We start from the raw sequence: 17,173 nt of genomic DNA, 5'->3' as shown, positions 1-17,173 counted from the left end.
TCGAGTGAGCCCCCGCTCAACGGCCAACCTCCCTCGAGCCATAAACTAGTTGACAGCGGCGTAGAGAAAATAAGGCTTTATTGCATGACGAGCAAGTACATGTTTACGGGCGAGGAGGAGAATGCAGATGCAAAACATCCGTCCGTCTGTCCGTCCACTCGGCTGTATGAACACGCAGCCAGGAGAAAGATAGGGACAAACAGTGGAATGGCGAGTGACCGACGAGTGCAAAAAAACACGCACGCACGCACGCAGGCAGGCAGGCAGGCAGGCAGGCAGGCAGGTGCCTTATACGCAACACAACACATATATACTGCATTAATACGCTTATATACATTCAAATATATAGTTGTTTAAAAAAAACACGCATGCATAGTTGAAGAGGTTGCGGTATTTTTCATAGTACCAAGTCAGGAAAGAATTGTCACACAATACGAGTGTCTGTACAAAAACAAAATGTGATTTTATAAACACGTTGAAGGATAAATACTGACTGGAAACGTTTTGGCTAGGATAGTTGCCGAGACTTACTTGCGTGAGGCACAATTTACAGGGGGGGGGGGTCGGGGGTGGGGGGGCGTACCGCTTTTGCCAAGTTTCAGCCCAGTTGATGAAAGGAAGCCAGCTCACGTGAAAAGGATTCAGACTTGCCACAAGTGCAGGCAGGCAGGCAGGCAGGCACGATGTAGGCACAATGACATCATCCACTCTCTTGTTGTTTTGGTGAGCAACAGAGTTGAGCTGCTTGCCTGTTAAATGATGCAGGCGTATAATTAATGGCGCAGATGGCGCCAGAGCACTACTTTTCTGTTGGAAGAAGCTCCTCCCCCCCACTTCAAAAAGGTGACCTTGCGCCAAGATGGCGGCAAAGCAATACTACGAATAAATTAGACAGCCAGCTGGACTTTAGCGCCACCTTGTGGCACCTGAAATGGGTACAGTGTCCGGAAGAGGGATCGAAAGCAACCATTTTAGCATGCCGACATTTCAGATGAGGCGAGAATTCTTGAGGAACTGGATGAGGACCCTGTAGACAAACTTGTACTGCGAAATGGTCTGGACCATCAGCATCCGCTGCTGCCTCAAGCCCGAAAGCATGGTGGGGATCTCCACGGGCTAAACGGGATGACAACCAACAATGAGCGAGCGGCATTTGTTTTGGAAATCCTTTTGTGGCCGGCGCTGGAGCCGCTGTCGCCACGCGCGTGCACGTCTAGCTCGACGCAAGGTTGGCCTTTTCTTTCAAGGTACCAACCTCGTTGTGCTCCAGGCAACTGATCATCAACTCCGTGAGAATGACCACGCCGGTGCGGCCCACGCCTGCGCTACAGTGCACCACCACGGGCGGGTTGGGGCTCTTGGAGGTGTCCAGCATGGAGTTGGTGTGCCTCCTCACCGATTGGATCTCCTCCAGGTAGGCTGAGAAGAAGAGGGGGGGGGGGGGAATGAAACAGCCAGCCAGAAGCAAACGCGCACGAGGGGCAGGCGATCACCCACAGAGGAAGCCCTGCACGTATTCGGGGCAGCCCTGCTCGGGCCAGTCGGTGTACTGCAGGTGCCACACGGTCCGCTCCTGGCCCGACAGCAGGTGTTTGACCTTCAGGCCCGTGGTGGCGTAGCAGCCCGAGTCGGTGCGGAACTTGGTGGTCACCTTGAACTTGCCGTGCGTGGCCGAGTTGTGCTTGGAGCCCAGCTTGGGCCAGTAGCGGTGACTCTTGGAGCGCCCGCCCTCCTGGAAACACGTGCAAAGCTTGAAACACAACCAAGTGGCCGTCCAGCCGCCCGTGTGAAGCGTACCTCCTCAGCCGTAACCATGGCGATGACGTTGACGCCCTGCTCCCACACCATCTGCCAGAAATCGGCGCAGGTGTTGGCCAGCGGACCCTGGGTACCGATGTAGTGCCACTCCTCCCCTCGGATGCTGACCTGCCCGCAAAATCAGGGCGTCACGTTGCAGCCGGCCAGCGGCCAGAACCCACGGAGAAAGCCTTCGGTTCCCGCCCACCTTGATATGGGAGGCGTTGATGTAGCCGGTGTTGTTCTCCTTGTTGGGCACCAGCTCCACCCGGTTCTCCTCGTACGGGAGCACGTCGCGGAAGCGGTTGCGCTCGCCATTGTCTGGGAGCGCGGCGGTGGTGACGGCGCCGTCCGCCCTCTTTTTGGGCACCTGCTCGTACTCGGTGAAGACGCGCTCCTCCTCCAGCTTCAGCTCCAACGTCGTGCACTGGCGAGCGGCGATGAGAGCGCTCCATGACTCAAAACTCCAAAGAGCGACTGCGAGCCAGACGGCGGCGGCGGCGGCGGTGGTCTTACCCGTTCGTCGGTGGCGGCCTCGGCACCGTCGTCGGCCGGACGCTCGGGGCCGCGGGCCGCGTAGAGGCCGTTGAGGGCGGCCATCGTGAGCGGTCGCTTGGCCGAGTCTGCCGACATCTTCTGCCTCTCCAACGTCTTCAGGAGAGAGGAGAAGCCCGTGGTCACGCTGGCGCCCGTGGCAAACATAATGTGAAGCACTTTGGCCCGCCCCTCCTTTGGTCTTTGAAACTGGATCGGATTAGTTTGCCTAATCTGCGACGCTATTAAACCCTCACGCCCTCGTCTGGTTTGGGTACAAATCAAAGCACCGGCATCCAAGGTGACGACGTTGCCATCTCTTTTGGCACAAAGACGACCCCCCCCCGCCCAGCGTAATCTGTGGGATTTGAGGAGGCTTTACAGAGCCTCCTTGCGCTACCTCGTGCCGAAGGGCAGATTATTGCTAATCAGGGGCGAGCTGGGCTCGTAGCAAATAAACAACCTAACCAAGTTGTGTTGTGAATGGAGCGCGGCCGCTATTTGAGCAACTGGCAACGATGCAGATCAATGCCCTGTTTGAGGAGTGTGTGTGAGATGTGTGTGTGACGATCATTGGGACTTTAACTTACCCTCTGCGCTATCTCCCGCTCCACGATGCTGTCCTCCAAGGAGAACATCTCCGACACGGGCCTCTCCTTGAGCGGCTCCTTCCTCACCCTCTCCTTCACGCTGGTGAGGTCCGGTTCCGAAATGGACGGTCCCAAGACGTTGCCGGCGCTCTGGTCCCCTCGCGTCAGGGCGCCGCCGCTGCCCCCGGCGGCAATCTGGCCGTCCTCGGGCCCCCGGGATGGAACGGGCTCGGCGGCGGCGAGCAGGCGGTTGCGAGCGGGAATGTTCCCGGGGGCTCTGGGAGGGCCCGGGTACTCCGGAGGGGGCTTGTTGGGCAGCTTGGCCAGGGCGGCCTGCAACTGGGCGCTGATGCTGATGTCTTGGTTGAGACCCGGGATTTGGACGTCCAGCTCGGGCCTCTCTTCCTCCTCCTCCTCCTCCTCTTCATCTTCGTCCTCCTCGCTCTCGCTGCTGTGGATGAGCATGGTGGCGTTGGAGAGAGTCTTTTGATGCTGGTAGGCGGCCACCGGGGCTTCCTTCTGCGTGGGCGTGGGGATGGCCAAGTCTTTGGATGGCGGCGGCGGCGGCGGCAGCGGGGCTTGCTGGGCCATGGGCTGTGGGGGCATGACGTGCTCCCTCAGAGTATTCCTTCGATGAAGAGGCGCGTTGATGCCCTTCATGGCCACGCCCTCCAGGCCGGCACCTCTCATGCCGCCGATGATCACCTCCATGCTGTGCCGCTTGCCCAGGGTGGAGCGGTGCTTGGCGGCGGCGGCGGTGGTGAGCGGCTCGCTGACCTCCTGCAGGAACTGGCGCACCACCGTCGAGCTGTCCGGCTGGAAGGTCTTGACGGACAGCTGCACCATGCGGGTCACCAGCTCCGGGCTGCTGCCCCCGATGCAGCGCAGGCGGTGGCTGGCCAGGTCCGGCGTGCTGGTGGCCGGCCGGAAGGCCGCCGAGGGATACGGCGGCGGGGGTCGCGATACGGGGTGCCTGGCCACGTGGGCCGAGGCGGCGTAGCCGCCGGCGTTGCTCCCTTGTTGTTTGCTGTTAGCCAGCTCGGGCGTGCTGACCGTGTGAGAGATGGAGGCGCCGGCGCCAGGCGCGCCGCTCCCCCCGTTGATGCGTGGCGATCGACAAGGTCCGCTCCCCGCTGCTCCCTGATGGGGGCCGCCGTGAGACACCGGCTTGCTGTAGCTGATCTACAAGGCAGGAAGCAGCCAACATATGGTCAATCCCCACGCGCAAACCCCGGGCCGGGCGGGGCTGCCACGAGAGGGCAGCTCGCTCGGCTGTAGCTATCCGTCCGTCCGTCCGTCCGGCCGGTTTTCCTGACCTGCGCGTAGGGCCCGGGGCTGGGTCCCAGGCCGGGGTAGGGGCCCCGCTCCCTCATTTCGGGTTGGCTGTAGACCAGCGCCTCGGGCTGGCGATAGGCGCAGGCGTTGCTGATGTTGAGACTGCGCAGCGACTGGCTGTGCAGGTCGCGCTGAGCGTGCAGCACGCGCCGCTTCTGCCGCATGACGGCGTCGTACTCGGGCGTGGGCCGGTAGGACGGCGCGATGATGGCGCTGTGCCGGTGGCTGGGGATGTAGTCGGGGCGCATCAGCTCGCTGCCCGCGATGCTCAGGTCGGAGGACACGGGCGAGGGCGGCACGAAGGTCTGCGAGCGGTTGAGCGAGCTCAGGCTGGGGCTGCTGTAGACGCTGCCGCCGTTGGGCAGGGCGCCGTTGCGGAAGGGGAACTCGGCGGTCTGGCAGCGCTCCAGGCTGCTCTCCGACTTGTAGTAGGGCTCCTCGTGGTGGAAGATGCTGTCTACGGGGCGGCAGCACAGCGGGGGGGGCTCACACCGGCGCTTCGGGCTCACCGGCGGGCGGGCGGGCGGGCGGGCGCTTGACCACCGTACCTTGAGAGCTCTTTGTGTCTTGGTACTGGGAATGCACCGTCTGGAAGTTGCACGACTGCGGCCGAGGCTGCGAGAAAGGAAGAGAAAAGGGAGCTGTCGGGGAATCCCTTTCAAATATTGACTGCGGGAATGAGACCAACTACATTAGCGCGATGACCACTCACTACGCCACAGTGTTCAATTAGTCTATTTTTGAGACTTCCCGGCCCGCGTCGCCATATTTGTGTCACGGTAAAGGAGCAGCGCCTCCTGCGGTCGGTCGCGCGACCCCGCAACTTGAGAATCTTCTCCGAGGAGCGGCCATTGTGTCGCATTTAGCTGCCATTGTCCGCTGGCGGCCGAGGAGACGCAAAAATCACCGGCTTGGGTCGGGCCGGGAATCGCAAAAATGCAACCAAAACAAAACAAGAGGCCGGACGCTTGACTCGTACCAGAGAAAGGCGGTGCGTCCAGGTGGGCCGCCTCCTGATTGGCGCCGGAGAGCGAGTGGGCCTGAAGAGACAACACGTGAGGTGGAACATGAAACAGAGAGCGACTCACCGCGGCGGCCATCCGCGGCGCCATCGTGAGCGCCGTATGTGGCCGTGTGCGCGCTTGGCGTGCAGACTCACTCTGCGCAAATCTTGTTCTGTTTGTAGAACTTGTGTCTGGCCGTGAACAGACGAGCCATGTACTTGGCCATCTCCATGTCCTCCTGCGGTGGGCGGCCCAAAAGATTCATTCGGACGACCCAATGTATCATTTGGCAAGTTGCGGTTTGGCGCGGCTCACCATGTGAAAGATGATGGTGTCGTCGCGACTGGTGATCTCCACGGTGATGGCCGACTTGTTGTGCGCGACGGTGCCGATGTCCTTCCACCTGTTACGCAACCCAAGGCGCCTTTTCACCCCGAGCGAGCGCGCGAGCGAGCGGAGCGCACGCGCGCGCGAACGAGACCGGGACGAACGCTGACCTGTGGAGCATGATGGATCGGCCGTTTCTGTGCTTGACAAAGACGCCGACGAAAGACATGCCGATGAAAATGTCGTTGGTGTAGTTGTCCTGCGCGCCGAGAGAGCGCCGTTAAAGTCTGTCGGGGAGACTTTGGAGAGGCGCCGGACCACGCACCTTAGCGGCGAAACTTTCCTGGCCGAAGCCGTCCAGTTTCTCGATCTCCTTGATGTAGAGCAGCTCGGCTTCGGCCGGCGCCATTCGACTGCAAGCGGAAGGGCGTTAGCGTTTGGCGGCAAAACAATCGAGCTGACAGTCAGTGGGTCGCTACCAGTGGCTCTTGTGCTCTTCGGCCACCTTCTGCGTCCACTCCTCCAGCACCTCGTCTCCGTGGGGCCAGTTCTAGTTGTTGGCCAGGCCAGAGAGTTGGAAAGGGCGGGCAAATGTGCTGGCGGCGGCGGCGACGGCGGCGGCGGCGGGCTACTCACCACTGGGAAGAGCACGTACTCCCGCAGGAAGTCCTGAGACATGAACTGAGTGAAGTCCCCAAAGTCAGCTGCAAGCAAAGCAAGGCAAGCGTTTTCTTGATGCTGATGTCAGCAGAAAGTGTGTGTCCCCCCCCCCCCCATTGCCTCCCCTTAATGAGTCTCGTAATATGTGACGAGATTCCCACTTTCCCAGGCCCAACATGATGCCGGCCGGAGCCTCGGACGTGTGATAACGCTCTTCCTGCCGCCGGCCAAGACTAACCTTGGTGCTGGCGATAAGCAAACGCTCTGTTTACATTCCGTCCGGAGAGACAGACAGCAAGCGGGAGGGACACTCTGTGTGTGTGTGTGTGTGAGTGTGAGTGAGAGTGAGATAGCATAGGAAGTGAAGTGGCGTGCGCTTTCTCTCGGCGGCCATATTAGGTAGCAAAGTCAAGATGACCTGAGCAAAGGCACGCGAGGTTGGTTGCGCTCTCTTCTCTTCTCTTCTCTTCTCTTACCTTGCACGGCCAGGCCGGCCAGTCTGATGCCCTGCTCCACCGTGCAGTGGAGGCGTCCGTCCAACAACTCCTTCTTCACCTGAAGGTAATACTGGTACCTGAAGCACAAAGGCATGTTTGTTTTACAAAACCAAGAAGAAAGACTAAAGAAAGAAAGACTAACTTGGCAGAGGTCGGTCATCAACGGACGAACGAGTGACTCATTTTGGAGCCCGGCTCGGCTCGGCGACCGCCCCGACGCCATGCCCAGGCGGACGATGGCGGGCTCGCGGAACGCCAGCGGCCTCGCGGAACGCCAGCTTTCTTGCCAAAAGAGCACGCCGATCGATATCCGCGTTTGTCTCGGCTTGAACGGTCGTGACAAAAGACGACGTTCAACTTCTAGCCATTGGCGCCGTGTTTTGGGGGCCGAGAAATCACGAGGCGTGTCGTGCAAGCAAATCTTTCATTTTCACACTTGCAGTTTATTTATTTATTTTTATTTCACCTTCACCTCAGAGTCTCGTCTCCTTTTTTTAGCCGCTGTCGGGGCGGCCTGTAATCGTCCCCGCGCGCCTCCTCCCTCACCCTGTCATTACACCCGTTGGCTGGGATGGGATGCCATTCCGTTCCCGTGGCAACCCTCTAATTAGCCAGGCCGCGCCGCCGCGCCGCGCCGCCGCGCCGCTTCAGGGAGGCGGCGGCGGGCGGAGCTTGACGCGGTAGAGAGAGGCGGAGCCGAGGAAGAGCAAATGTGTCAAACTGTGGCGGACTGTTCAAACAAGGACATTTCACTCTCTCTTCCTTTGAGTAAAGTGCCTTGGACACTTGTGGCAACGTTTGACTCCTCCTAAAGCCCTTTGGGTCAATTTTGGGCTTCACATTTCCGCGTCCTAACGCCAAACACAAAGGCGGGCGCGCGCACGCACGCACGCACGCACGCTCGCACGCACGCACGCACCCTGTCGCGTGACGTGCGCCGGTCTTTGCTCATCGCAAAGCAACAATAGCGGCGTTACATTTTGGGCTGGGAAAAGGGCAGCGCTTATTTTGGGAAATAATTACAGTTGGCAGCCGTAGGGGGAGCCGCGGAGCAAACCCGATGGCGAGCGACACTTGCACACTGTTTTGACACTGGCCGCTTTTGGCAGCCGACCCCAAATCAAGAAAACACCCAAAAGCCAAGCCACCGTCGTCACTATGTTTACAACAAAAGAGCATTACGATTTTTGGGTGTGCGGTGAGTCGAACCGTAATTACACTGTCGATCGAGTCACCCCCCCACCCCAAAAAAAGAAAACTCGGGAAGGCAGCGGGTTCTAACCGCAAAACCAAAGCAAACAACAAGTCTGGCTGCAAAACATTGACATTCTGGACAAATTTCACCTCTGCGTGAACCCTGTGAAAATTAGAGCTGCATTTAAAAAGAAGTGTGGCTTCCCACAATTCATTGGCAGCCTTCCCCGTAAGGCCAGCATTTTGCACTCACTTTTTGACATTCTTTAGTCATCGTCAACATAAACGACGGGACTGAGAGGATTGTTTACAAGCTTGGAGCGAGCGGGTAGGCAGGGGGGGGGGGGGGGGGGACTTTTGCAAAGCCTGCCCGGCCGGGGCGGCGCTTAGGTTCCCACAAGCGACGCATTGTGACTAGGTCCTCTGCCGGACGGCAGCTGCCTTCGCCGAGGATTCTTGGGAGGAGTGTGCATGCATGAGTGTCTGTTGAGTAAACCAGACATCGGCCCCTTTCTCCAGGCCCCCCCCCCCCCCATCCTACTCTCCTTTTGCACTTCTGCTTGGAGGAATGTGTGGTCCGCCTCCTACGCTGGACGGCTGTGCCAACATTCCTGACTCACACAAGGAGAAAAAGGAGGGAAGGGCTGAAAGAGAACTAAATACGGGAGCGGAATGAAAATGTGCTGCCGACGCTGTGCAAGCGAGCTAATAGTAGCAGACTATTGTTTCCCCTTCATAACCCCCCCCACCACCACCACGGACAGATGCGCACACACAGAAGGCCGCAGGGGATTCCTGGAATACCATCCCTTTAGCAGAGCAGATTATGGCCTCTGCAGAACAAACCTGCGCTCTCTCCTGAGCAAATGGCCAGCACCTTTTACCTGGTGGCTTCCTGCTCCAAGCGGGAAACGCTGGGCACGTAGAACATGACCCCAAAGAAGAGCAGCGGCTCGTTGCCAAACTTGTCCAGCTGCTTCTTGAGGGGCTTCTCCAACTCCACCCAACGCTGCGCCGGCGCCTGGGTCTTCCCTCGGAACCACAGGCCAAAGTAGGGCGTCTAAAGCCGAGGGGGAGGGGGGGACGTCAGAAAGGAGATCTGGGTGGAGACGCTAACGGAGGTCTCACCTCGCGTAGTTCCAGCCGCTGCGCCACGGCTTCCAGGCATTCCTGCCCCGTGCTCTCCACAGACAGTGTACATTCGATCACGTTGTTGTCCAGCAGCCGAATGCGCGTCACAAAGTAGTTCTTGCTCAGGACGTTGTAGCGCCGCGTGCGCCGCAGCTTCAGCCGGAAGGGCATGGCAAGTTCAAAGGTCGCGCTGAAGACGCTTCAGGAGCTGCCCGCGGCCCCCCTCGCGCTCGGGCCGCGGCGCCGTGTGGAGAGATGCTCCGTGGCCAGACGCTGGCCCATTCCCTAAGGAGGACCACAGGACGGGACAGGACAGGACCGCCGCCGCTGCCGCCGCTGGAGACAGAAAGACATAAACAGCGCTTGAGGTCTTCAAAAAAAAAACATTTCCACGCCGCTTGCTATCACGTTCCTTGGTGGCCAATCAGTCCAAGGACGGTCAAGACTCGACAGAATTGGTCGATTGTCATTGTGCGGTTTAGCAAAGTGGAGGCCGGCAGATTGGCATTTCCAAGAAAATGCCGCATGTGCGCAAACACACAGATGGGAGGCCAGATGTCTCTTGAAAGATCATCTTGCTGCACTCGGGCCAGCTCAAACGCACCACACAACTCTCATTGGTGGAAACCCGTGTCGCTCACCGATCCCGACCAAAATCCAAATTCACACACACTGGAGGTCACAGCTTACACAGTAGGGTGGGAGGATGGCCACAAAAACAACGTACAGGAAGAAGCCAGCGCACCGGCACGGCGCAATGACTGCCAGTGGGCGGAGCAAAGGTTGCGCTGGGAAACGGAGGAGGTGCGCCATCTCTTATCATGTCCTTCCAGTTGTTCCCAAGAAGAACGGAAAGGAGGGAAAAATCAACAGCCGGGATCAAGAGCCGCTGCTCGTCATCGCCCCAAACCGCAGCCCTGCTCACTTTTTCCATGACATTCCCATCCCGCCAAGCCAAAGCGCCAAGCCAAAGCGCCAAGCCAAAGCGCCAAGCCAAAGCGCCAAGCCAAAGCGCCAAGCCAAAGCCCCCCCCCCCCCACACACACACACATTGGGGACCTTACAACACAGACGCCTGCTTGTCATCGGCTATTGTGAGCTCAGGTCTATCTATCGCATGTAGTCTCTGGCCCATGATAGGAGGCGGGGCTTGCGCTGATTGACATTCCACCCCTTTGCACCTGCAAAGCATCATACATAACAGGGCAGGTCCAAACACGCTTTGTCACAAACGGGCAATGTTTTTTTTTTTTGGGTGCTCAACATTTTGAAGCAACTTCACCAAAAACACGCAGACCACTAAAGCATTGGCCCCGCCCCCAGCCGCTTGCTGAGCTAAGTTGGCGCTGCTGGCAAGATGCGGAATTCTTCACAGCTTTCAAATTCTCCGGCAAACCAAAGTGCCGTGTATTGCCCCAAAACCACTGGCCCTGCTACCATGTCATTTACACAGCGTGCTGTTGGACATGAGACGCAGCCAGATGTCCGTGGGGGAGGGGGGGCACGCCCCCTGCAGCAATATTTGCCTTTAGATGTTTGCGTGTGTGCATGCATGTTTTTTTTTTTTTTTTTTACAGGTGCATGTCAAAACACATCGTTCACACGCATACGCATACAAATATGTTAGAGTTGTGCAATGACGCGTTCCAAAACACAAACGACAAAGGCATTTTACCATGAATGCAATATTTGGGACTGATCTGACTGTGAAGCTCCAAGGTGATAGACTGCCCCCCCCCCCCCCTCCCAATGGTGTGTCATCGTTTCCAGAGGGTAGACTGCTGTCATTTTGAACTGTTTTGAAATCAAATCTCCGGGTGATACACTGACAATGTCATTGAAGAATGATTTATGACTTCATTTAGAGCAAGCGTGTCTGAGGTCAGGTCCGGGGCCAAATTCGGCCTCGCAGAGGAAGATGTACGAAAAGCTATGTTCCTTTTCACCAGGAGATGGCAGCAGACCTGAGGCCGTCCCAATGCAAACTTCACCCCACTCACAAAGTCGTGATGGGTGTCGGAGTGACCCCCCCCCCCCCCCCCCCTCGCGTGGCCCTTTCCGGCCCATTTCCAAAATGCAGAGCAAAGTTGACGCTTCCAGGACAAGTGGGAAACTTTCGAAGAAATAGAAAAGAAGTCTCGTTGGACTGGCTGGTTTCTAGGGATTCGACATCAAGAGAACAAAAACATGCAAACTACGACAAGGTAACGAAGGAAGGCCGTGAAAATGAAAGCATCTCAAAGCTCGGCTTCCCCCAGCCAATTTAGCCTCAGCAAATCAGGCCCGATTGGATAGTCATTTTTAACCACAGGTGATAAAAATCTGCTCCACTTAATTGATCATTTGCTAATGATTTGATTGTGAAGCTCCAAATGATGGGCTGTGACTTTTGGGCCTTTGTTTGCAGCACAAACATTTGGAAGCATTTGGGTTCCAGGTGATGCGCCGCTTGCTCCCTGAGCTGTCATTTTCGAGCGAGTCAACCGTGAAGCAGCATGTAAACAACTTTGGCGGACTTTTGACTCATTTCTAGCAGCAATTTCAGACTCAATGAACCATGGAACAACCCATGGAACAACCCACGGAACAACCCACGGAACAACCCATGTAAGCCAATGCAAGCCATTGCTCCAAAGAACCAACCCCGAGTGGACTTGCAGGTACAGGTGTTTACAGAGGGGGTGGGGAGCAAGTCGTGACAATATTTGGGATGCACCGTCAGCTTCCTTACGTGGCCCAGCCATTTGGCCTGTTTTTTTATTTTTGGGGGGGTACGGCGGAGCCAGCAGTCATTAAAAAAGTAGCACAAACAAACACTTTGAAAGAGTCCAACTCACCCCGCTACATGCCGATGTGGCCCGAAGAGACCTCTCTCCGTCTCCTTCTCTCCTTCACACGGAAAACATACTCCCCATCCAGTGTGGATTGGGTTTCCACGTGAAGCGTAGGATTTTGCGACGGACTCTCGGCGGAGGGGAAATAAATCTCAGTCGTAAAACTCGATTTGGTGGCGCCAGGGAAGGGGAAAAAAGTTTTCGGCGGGTCGAATTCGGAGTTGAACGACACCAAAAAAGGCTTACGAGCCGTCTCTCTCACGTCACGAGTGGGCCGTGGCGGAGAGTGAGTGAGTGAGTGGAGCAGCGACGTGGTGGTGTGGTCTCGCTGGGGCGTCTTTGCTAGGCTCTGCGGCGCGGCGCGGTGCGATGCAATGCGATGCGATGCGACGCGATGCGGTCCAGTCCGGCAGAGGAGCCGCTGCTTGCCCTCCGGGGGCGTTCTGGACACGAGTGGGCGGGCGGGCGTGAGACGGAGTCGCTAGATGCGTTCACGAGCACCGAATAATGACGGAATACAGCCTAGTTTTGCAAAGTGGCCATTTTGCAGTAGGCACACGTTTTTGCTCTTGCACATACGCACGCACTCTATACAACTTGTTTTAAGATGCAAAAACAACATTTCAGAAATAACTTTAACATGTACTACACGCTGCCTGCCCACTCTTAAATATCACAACAGGAGGTGGCGAGCAGTCGTCGTTCTCGGCCACATCCGGATTAACTTTAGAGTCGCGACATTTGTTTGGCGATAACAATAAGCGAATGCTTACAGAATTGGATTTTGGATAGATGGATGGCATTTCTTCTCAGCCCACCCAATAAAAATGAGCGCCCTTTGAAAGGAGAACATGCTCAAGTCGACGCAATTCCCTAGCTTTGGTGAGTACCGTGAAGGCAGCAGACAGTGACATCACAAGGCAGAAATGTGAGGAATGCGGGGCTCCTCGTCCAAGACCACCTCCTGCCTGCTTTCGGGCTTTTCCACAAAAGTACAACAACGCATTTATCTCCTGCCACCTTTTTCGCTTCTCTAATTGAGTTACAACTCGATCGGAATAATCTTCACTTTTACACTTGTTCTTGGACTATGTGCAAACACAGTGGGGAATTTGGTTATTCCAAAAAGTCTTTCATAGTAACAGTTATGGTATAGTATCTACCTTTAATTACCGGTGTTAATTTTGCTGTCTTAAAAGAGCTGCTACCTTCGCAAATCTTGAATATATCATTATTTGGGGGGGAATTGAATGACATTTTTGTATACAGTATTTGTTATTCTTCTTATTGGCTTTCTATTTGGGTAAATAGCCAACGTCTCAATGTAAATGTTTGTTTGTTTTTTTCCAAAGAAAACAGTGGACCTTTTCTGGACACTAACGCGCTTTTATTTGTGACTAAATTGTGACATCTTGTGGCTAAAACGAGTACTGCTGCCTAAGTGAAAAGGGGAATAAGGGACCAATTATTTCAGGCCAAAGATGAATGTATTTAAGAATGTTTTAAAAACATTCTTAAATATTATTTACTGATGAGCTAAGAGAAAAGCTCGATTTTTTTATACATGTTCGTTTGTCGCTCATGACTGTACTCCACTGCCACCTGCTGATCAAGTTGGAGTCGCAATGAATGAACCATTCTTCCGTTGTCTTCATTTGTCTCTTTTTGAAGTGCAATCCTATGCAAATGTGGTAGTTGTAAGCACTATCCTGTAGTTAGAATTGATAGACGACGAAAGCAACGTACATAAGCAGATTGCGGCAAATATGATGTGCTCTTGGCAGGCAGGCAGGCAATTCACAGCACAACAGAAGGTTCTGATGTTGCAGCACGATGGCAACCATGGGCTCACACGTGCAATTGACTCCAACATGTGCTGACCATTACGGTCTGTTCTTTCTCATTTACGCGCCCTGTAATCGTGGGCTTCGGCTTCGCTTTTACAAGAAACTAATATTTGGTTTTCACGCTACATTTAATACCAACACCTGAGGTATGTGCACACAAACTTTATAAGAGGGATTCAAAACAACAACGTTATCATCATGAAATACGTCATAATGTGTATTCAAGTTGATCTCTTTGTATGATACATATAATCACATTTTTCTCCAAATAACGTGGAAAACGAAAGGACAGCAAAATATATCTATCTATCTATCTATCTATCTATCTATCTATCTATCTATCTATCTATCTATCTATCTATCTATCTATCTATCTATCTATCTATCTATCTATCTATCTATCTATCTATCTATCCACCACATACGTACGTACGTAAATACCCAAATGAACAATATCATGACCTTCACTTGTATGACTAAGGATTTGGAAATGTGGTCAAAGAACTTGCATCATCGAGTTTCACATTCCCACAGGGTCATTTTGTTTTCAACTAACTAGCTAAATATGTCAATTGAAAACAGACTCATTCTAGACTAAGTTCCAGCTCTCCTTGGAGCATTCTTTTGCTCAAATTATATTGTCCTCAGGCAGCCAAGGCTTACAAAAAAAAAAAATGTGTTTTTACAATCAATTTAACGACATTGTTCTTGTTTTCATAAAGTCTATTATTTTTGTCAAGCTGTTTGTATTGTTAAGAACAAATCTCAAACGGCATGCGGTCGGTCGGTCGGTCGCGGTAACCTTTCGAGACAAGGCGAATACGCGCCGACGCATCGTATACGACTCGAACTAATGGTGGTTTTCGCTAGATGAGGAATTTTGAAAGCGCCAAAAGCCCTTTGCTTTTGTCCTTTTCAAAACTTGCGTGTGACAATGACCGCATTGCACCATCTGTTGCCTTTACGCAAAGTCTTTGAGAAAATCGCTCGGGACTGCGGCGCACATCGCTTTTGATATTCTCCCGTCGACCGCTCATCAAAATCAAACTCAGGGGTCAGGTTTCCGAACAGCGCGTTCTCAGCCGGAAGACACTGTTCCGCCGCCGCCGCCGCCGCTAATGGCGTTCCTTTACGTAAGGCGAGCAAGCTTTGGGCCTGGAAGGCGCCACGTGGGCCAAGGGGTGCGTTGTTCTTTGCACGGCTTTAAAGGATGGGGCCGATACGCTCGCAATATCAAACGTGAACGCAAGCTCTCGGTAATTGGAGCGCAACGGATCGGGCATAAGCTTTTCATTTCACCGTTTGCTGCAAAGAAAGAAAAGCAAAATAACAATGCCGTTCAAGTCAAATTACAAGGATTCTGGCCGAGTTCCTTTTCCAAAGCGCTTGCCCTCACTTGACTCGTGCGTGAACTGGAGCTTGTCCCGCCCGGTCCACTTTGAGCAGCCGAGTCATACAATTGGGAAGATGTTACATAGTGAATATGAAACATGACGAACAACAACGTGGCTGTGGCGACGTGACAAGCGGCTGCAGGTCAACTGTCAAGTCACCACGCTGATAGAAAAAAGAAAAGCTTCGTGGGCTAAGGTGGCGAAACACACACACACACAGAGAGAGAGAGAGAGAGAGAGAAAATGATGCATTGTTCCCCCGCCCACGTGGAGTGGGAGATCCCTTGCGTCCATCGCTCACACATACACACACCCACTCCGAGGCCTCCAGGAGCTTTATAAAAGGAGCAGAGCGCGGAGAGCCTCTCGAGCTGCGAGGAAGAGGAGACGAGTCGCCGCGCACCAGGAAGAAAAACTCGTAGGAGCTTAAACAACAACAAATATATTTCAAGGGCGCAAAAAAAAAAGAAAGAAAGAAAGGAAAAACCAGGACGACCAGAATCGGTAGGAAAATGTCGCCTTCTTCTTTTTGCTTAGCAGGGATGAGTGCCAAATCAGATGACTGCTTTGCCTTTCCGTTGCTATATTCTTCTTCTACAAAATGTAGTCATGGTTAAGACACGGTGGGGGGGACTGAAGCAGTTGCGCAAGCCATCTGCAATATTCCAGTCAAAGCGGCTCGCTCGCTCGTCAATGTTTACAGAGTTCAGTGGGATCAACATAGGAAGGAGAGCGTTTCAAATGAAATGAAATGAAAGCTGCTTTTTGGGGGGGTTTACATGTTGTCAAAATGGATGTGGGTTGTTGCACTGCAAAAAGGCAAGACACCTACCTACCTACCTACCTACCTACCTAGCTAGCACAGATGCCATTTGTCCGGCTTGACGCTTTGCTTTGCTTTTTCTTTTGAAGCCCAGCAACATGGAGTGTCCGTGTTGGTTGTCGGTGGCGCTGGTGGCCTTCTTGTCCATTCCGGCCTTGGGCTCAGAGTGCTCCATCTGCAAAAACATCAACAGGGGGAGGCTGCTGGTGAGCTCATCTGCCAACGTGTGTTCAACCGCACCTTGCCCGTCCGTCACTCCGTCTCACCTCAAACGCCAGTCGTGAAGGACCAACGGGTGGAATGGAATCTTCTTGACTCTCGCTGTGTTTTCTGTCATGGCCTCCGTTCAGGTATGCCTGGAACTCTGCAAGTCAGCCAGCCAGATGCGGCGGCGTCCGGCGCTCAGCATCAGCGAGGATAAGGAACTCTCCACGTTGGAGGCCAAGGCAGCAGAACGGCAGCGCTCGTACCCCGTGGAGCACTTCCGCTGGAGTCAGCCCTCCGGGAACGGGAGCCGGGAAGGCCGAGCGGGCTCTCGTCATGCCGAGAGGAGCTATTCCATGGAGCACTTCCGCTGGGGGAAACCCCCCGGGAACATGACGCCCAGACCCAAGCCGGGACACAAAAGCGCCAAGCGAAGGCACTCGCCATGGGGCAAACTCCCCAACCGCAAAGCCTTCAAAGGCTCTGCCTTCCCGAGCGAGCCGCCTCGGGCTCGCGGGCATCCCGGCGCCAAGGACGTGAAGAATGCTCAGGGATCGCTGACCGGCATTTTCGGGGACATTCTTCTCAAGGATGTGCAGAGGATCGTCGGCTAGCTGCTTTTTGCATGTTGCTATCAATCGCTTTTGGTCTTTGTGTTTCTCCTTCCTTGTTGTAAAAGTCTCGACTGAGCCAATTGGGTGCCAAACTCAAGCCCAGATCTGGGCCTACGCCTCATTTGATGTGGCCGCCCAAAGCTTTGACTAATGTACTGGCTAGGGGACAAGCAGAAGTCTTTGTGGACTAGGCGAGTAAGCATTGGCCTTGTTTGTAAACAAAATAAAAAATGCCAGCGAGTTCCTGACGTCGGCTTCGTTTGCAAACAATACAAAAAACGCCAGCGGGAAAACGCTTGCTCATAGCCTTTTGGTTTTGTCAATTCAATACATTTCTTTAAGCATGGCAGTGCTGAGTCTGACCGGAAAAAGACAAGGGAAGGGCAAC

The 17,173-nt window shown here is 54.5% G+C and overlaps 2 protein-coding genes across 5 annotated transcripts; one reads left to right on the top strand and one right to left on the bottom strand.

Annotated features, from left to right (window-relative positions):
• Positions 1-61: 61 nt before the first annotated feature.
• Positions 62-12,319, bottom strand: LOC125989814 (tyrosine-protein phosphatase non-receptor type 14). Its single transcript, XM_049756166.2, has 20 exons — positions 11,907-12,319; positions 9,067-9,405; positions 8,823-8,998; positions 6,724-6,821; positions 6,224-6,291; positions 6,067-6,137; positions 5,913-6,000; positions 5,758-5,846; positions 5,576-5,663; positions 5,416-5,498; positions 5,236-5,296; positions 4,805-4,871; positions 4,238-4,713; positions 2,922-4,103; positions 2,314-2,448; positions 2,006-2,224; positions 1,798-1,926; positions 1,498-1,732; positions 1,256-1,419; positions 62-1,116 (listed from the first exon to the last, which is right to left on the bottom strand). The coding sequence occupies exons 2-20, from the start codon at positions 9,238-9,240 to the stop codon at positions 988-990; spliced, it is 3,732 nt and encodes a 1,243-aa protein (XP_049612123.1). The 5' UTR covers positions 9,241-9,405; positions 11,907-12,319; the 3' UTR covers positions 62-987.
• A 539-nt stretch (positions 12,320-12,858) lies between these two features.
• LOC125989869 (pro-opiomelanocortin) lies at positions 12,859-17,033 on the top strand. 4 transcript variants are annotated; one of them, XM_049756280.2, is made up of 3 exons: positions 12,859-13,053; positions 16,057-16,173; positions 16,318-17,033. In XM_049756280.2, exons 1-3 carry the CDS (start codon positions 12,994-12,996, stop codon positions 16,783-16,785), a joined length of 645 nt encoding a protein of 214 aa, XP_049612237.1. In that variant the 5' UTR covers positions 12,859-12,993; the 3' UTR covers positions 16,786-17,033. The 4 variants fall into 4 exon arrangements, with proteins under 4 accessions (XP_049612237.1, XP_049612236.1, XP_049612238.1 ...); XM_049756279.2 differs by having other exon boundaries at positions 16,057-16,191; XM_049756281.2 differs by lacking the exon at positions 12,859-13,053 and adding an exon at positions 13,104-15,648 and having other exon boundaries at positions 16,057-16,191.
• The last annotated feature ends 140 nt before the right edge of the window (positions 17,034-17,173 follow it).

The sequence above is a fragment of the Syngnathus scovelli genome, chromosome 20, assembly GCF_024217435.2.
Source record: "Syngnathus scovelli strain Florida chromosome 20, RoL_Ssco_1.2, whole genome shotgun sequence".
Lineage (NCBI taxonomy): Eukaryota > Metazoa > Chordata > Actinopteri > Syngnathiformes > Syngnathidae > Syngnathus > Syngnathus scovelli.
Note: the sequence above shows the minus strand (reverse complement) of the source record. Positions and strands in the feature narration are given on the sequence as shown.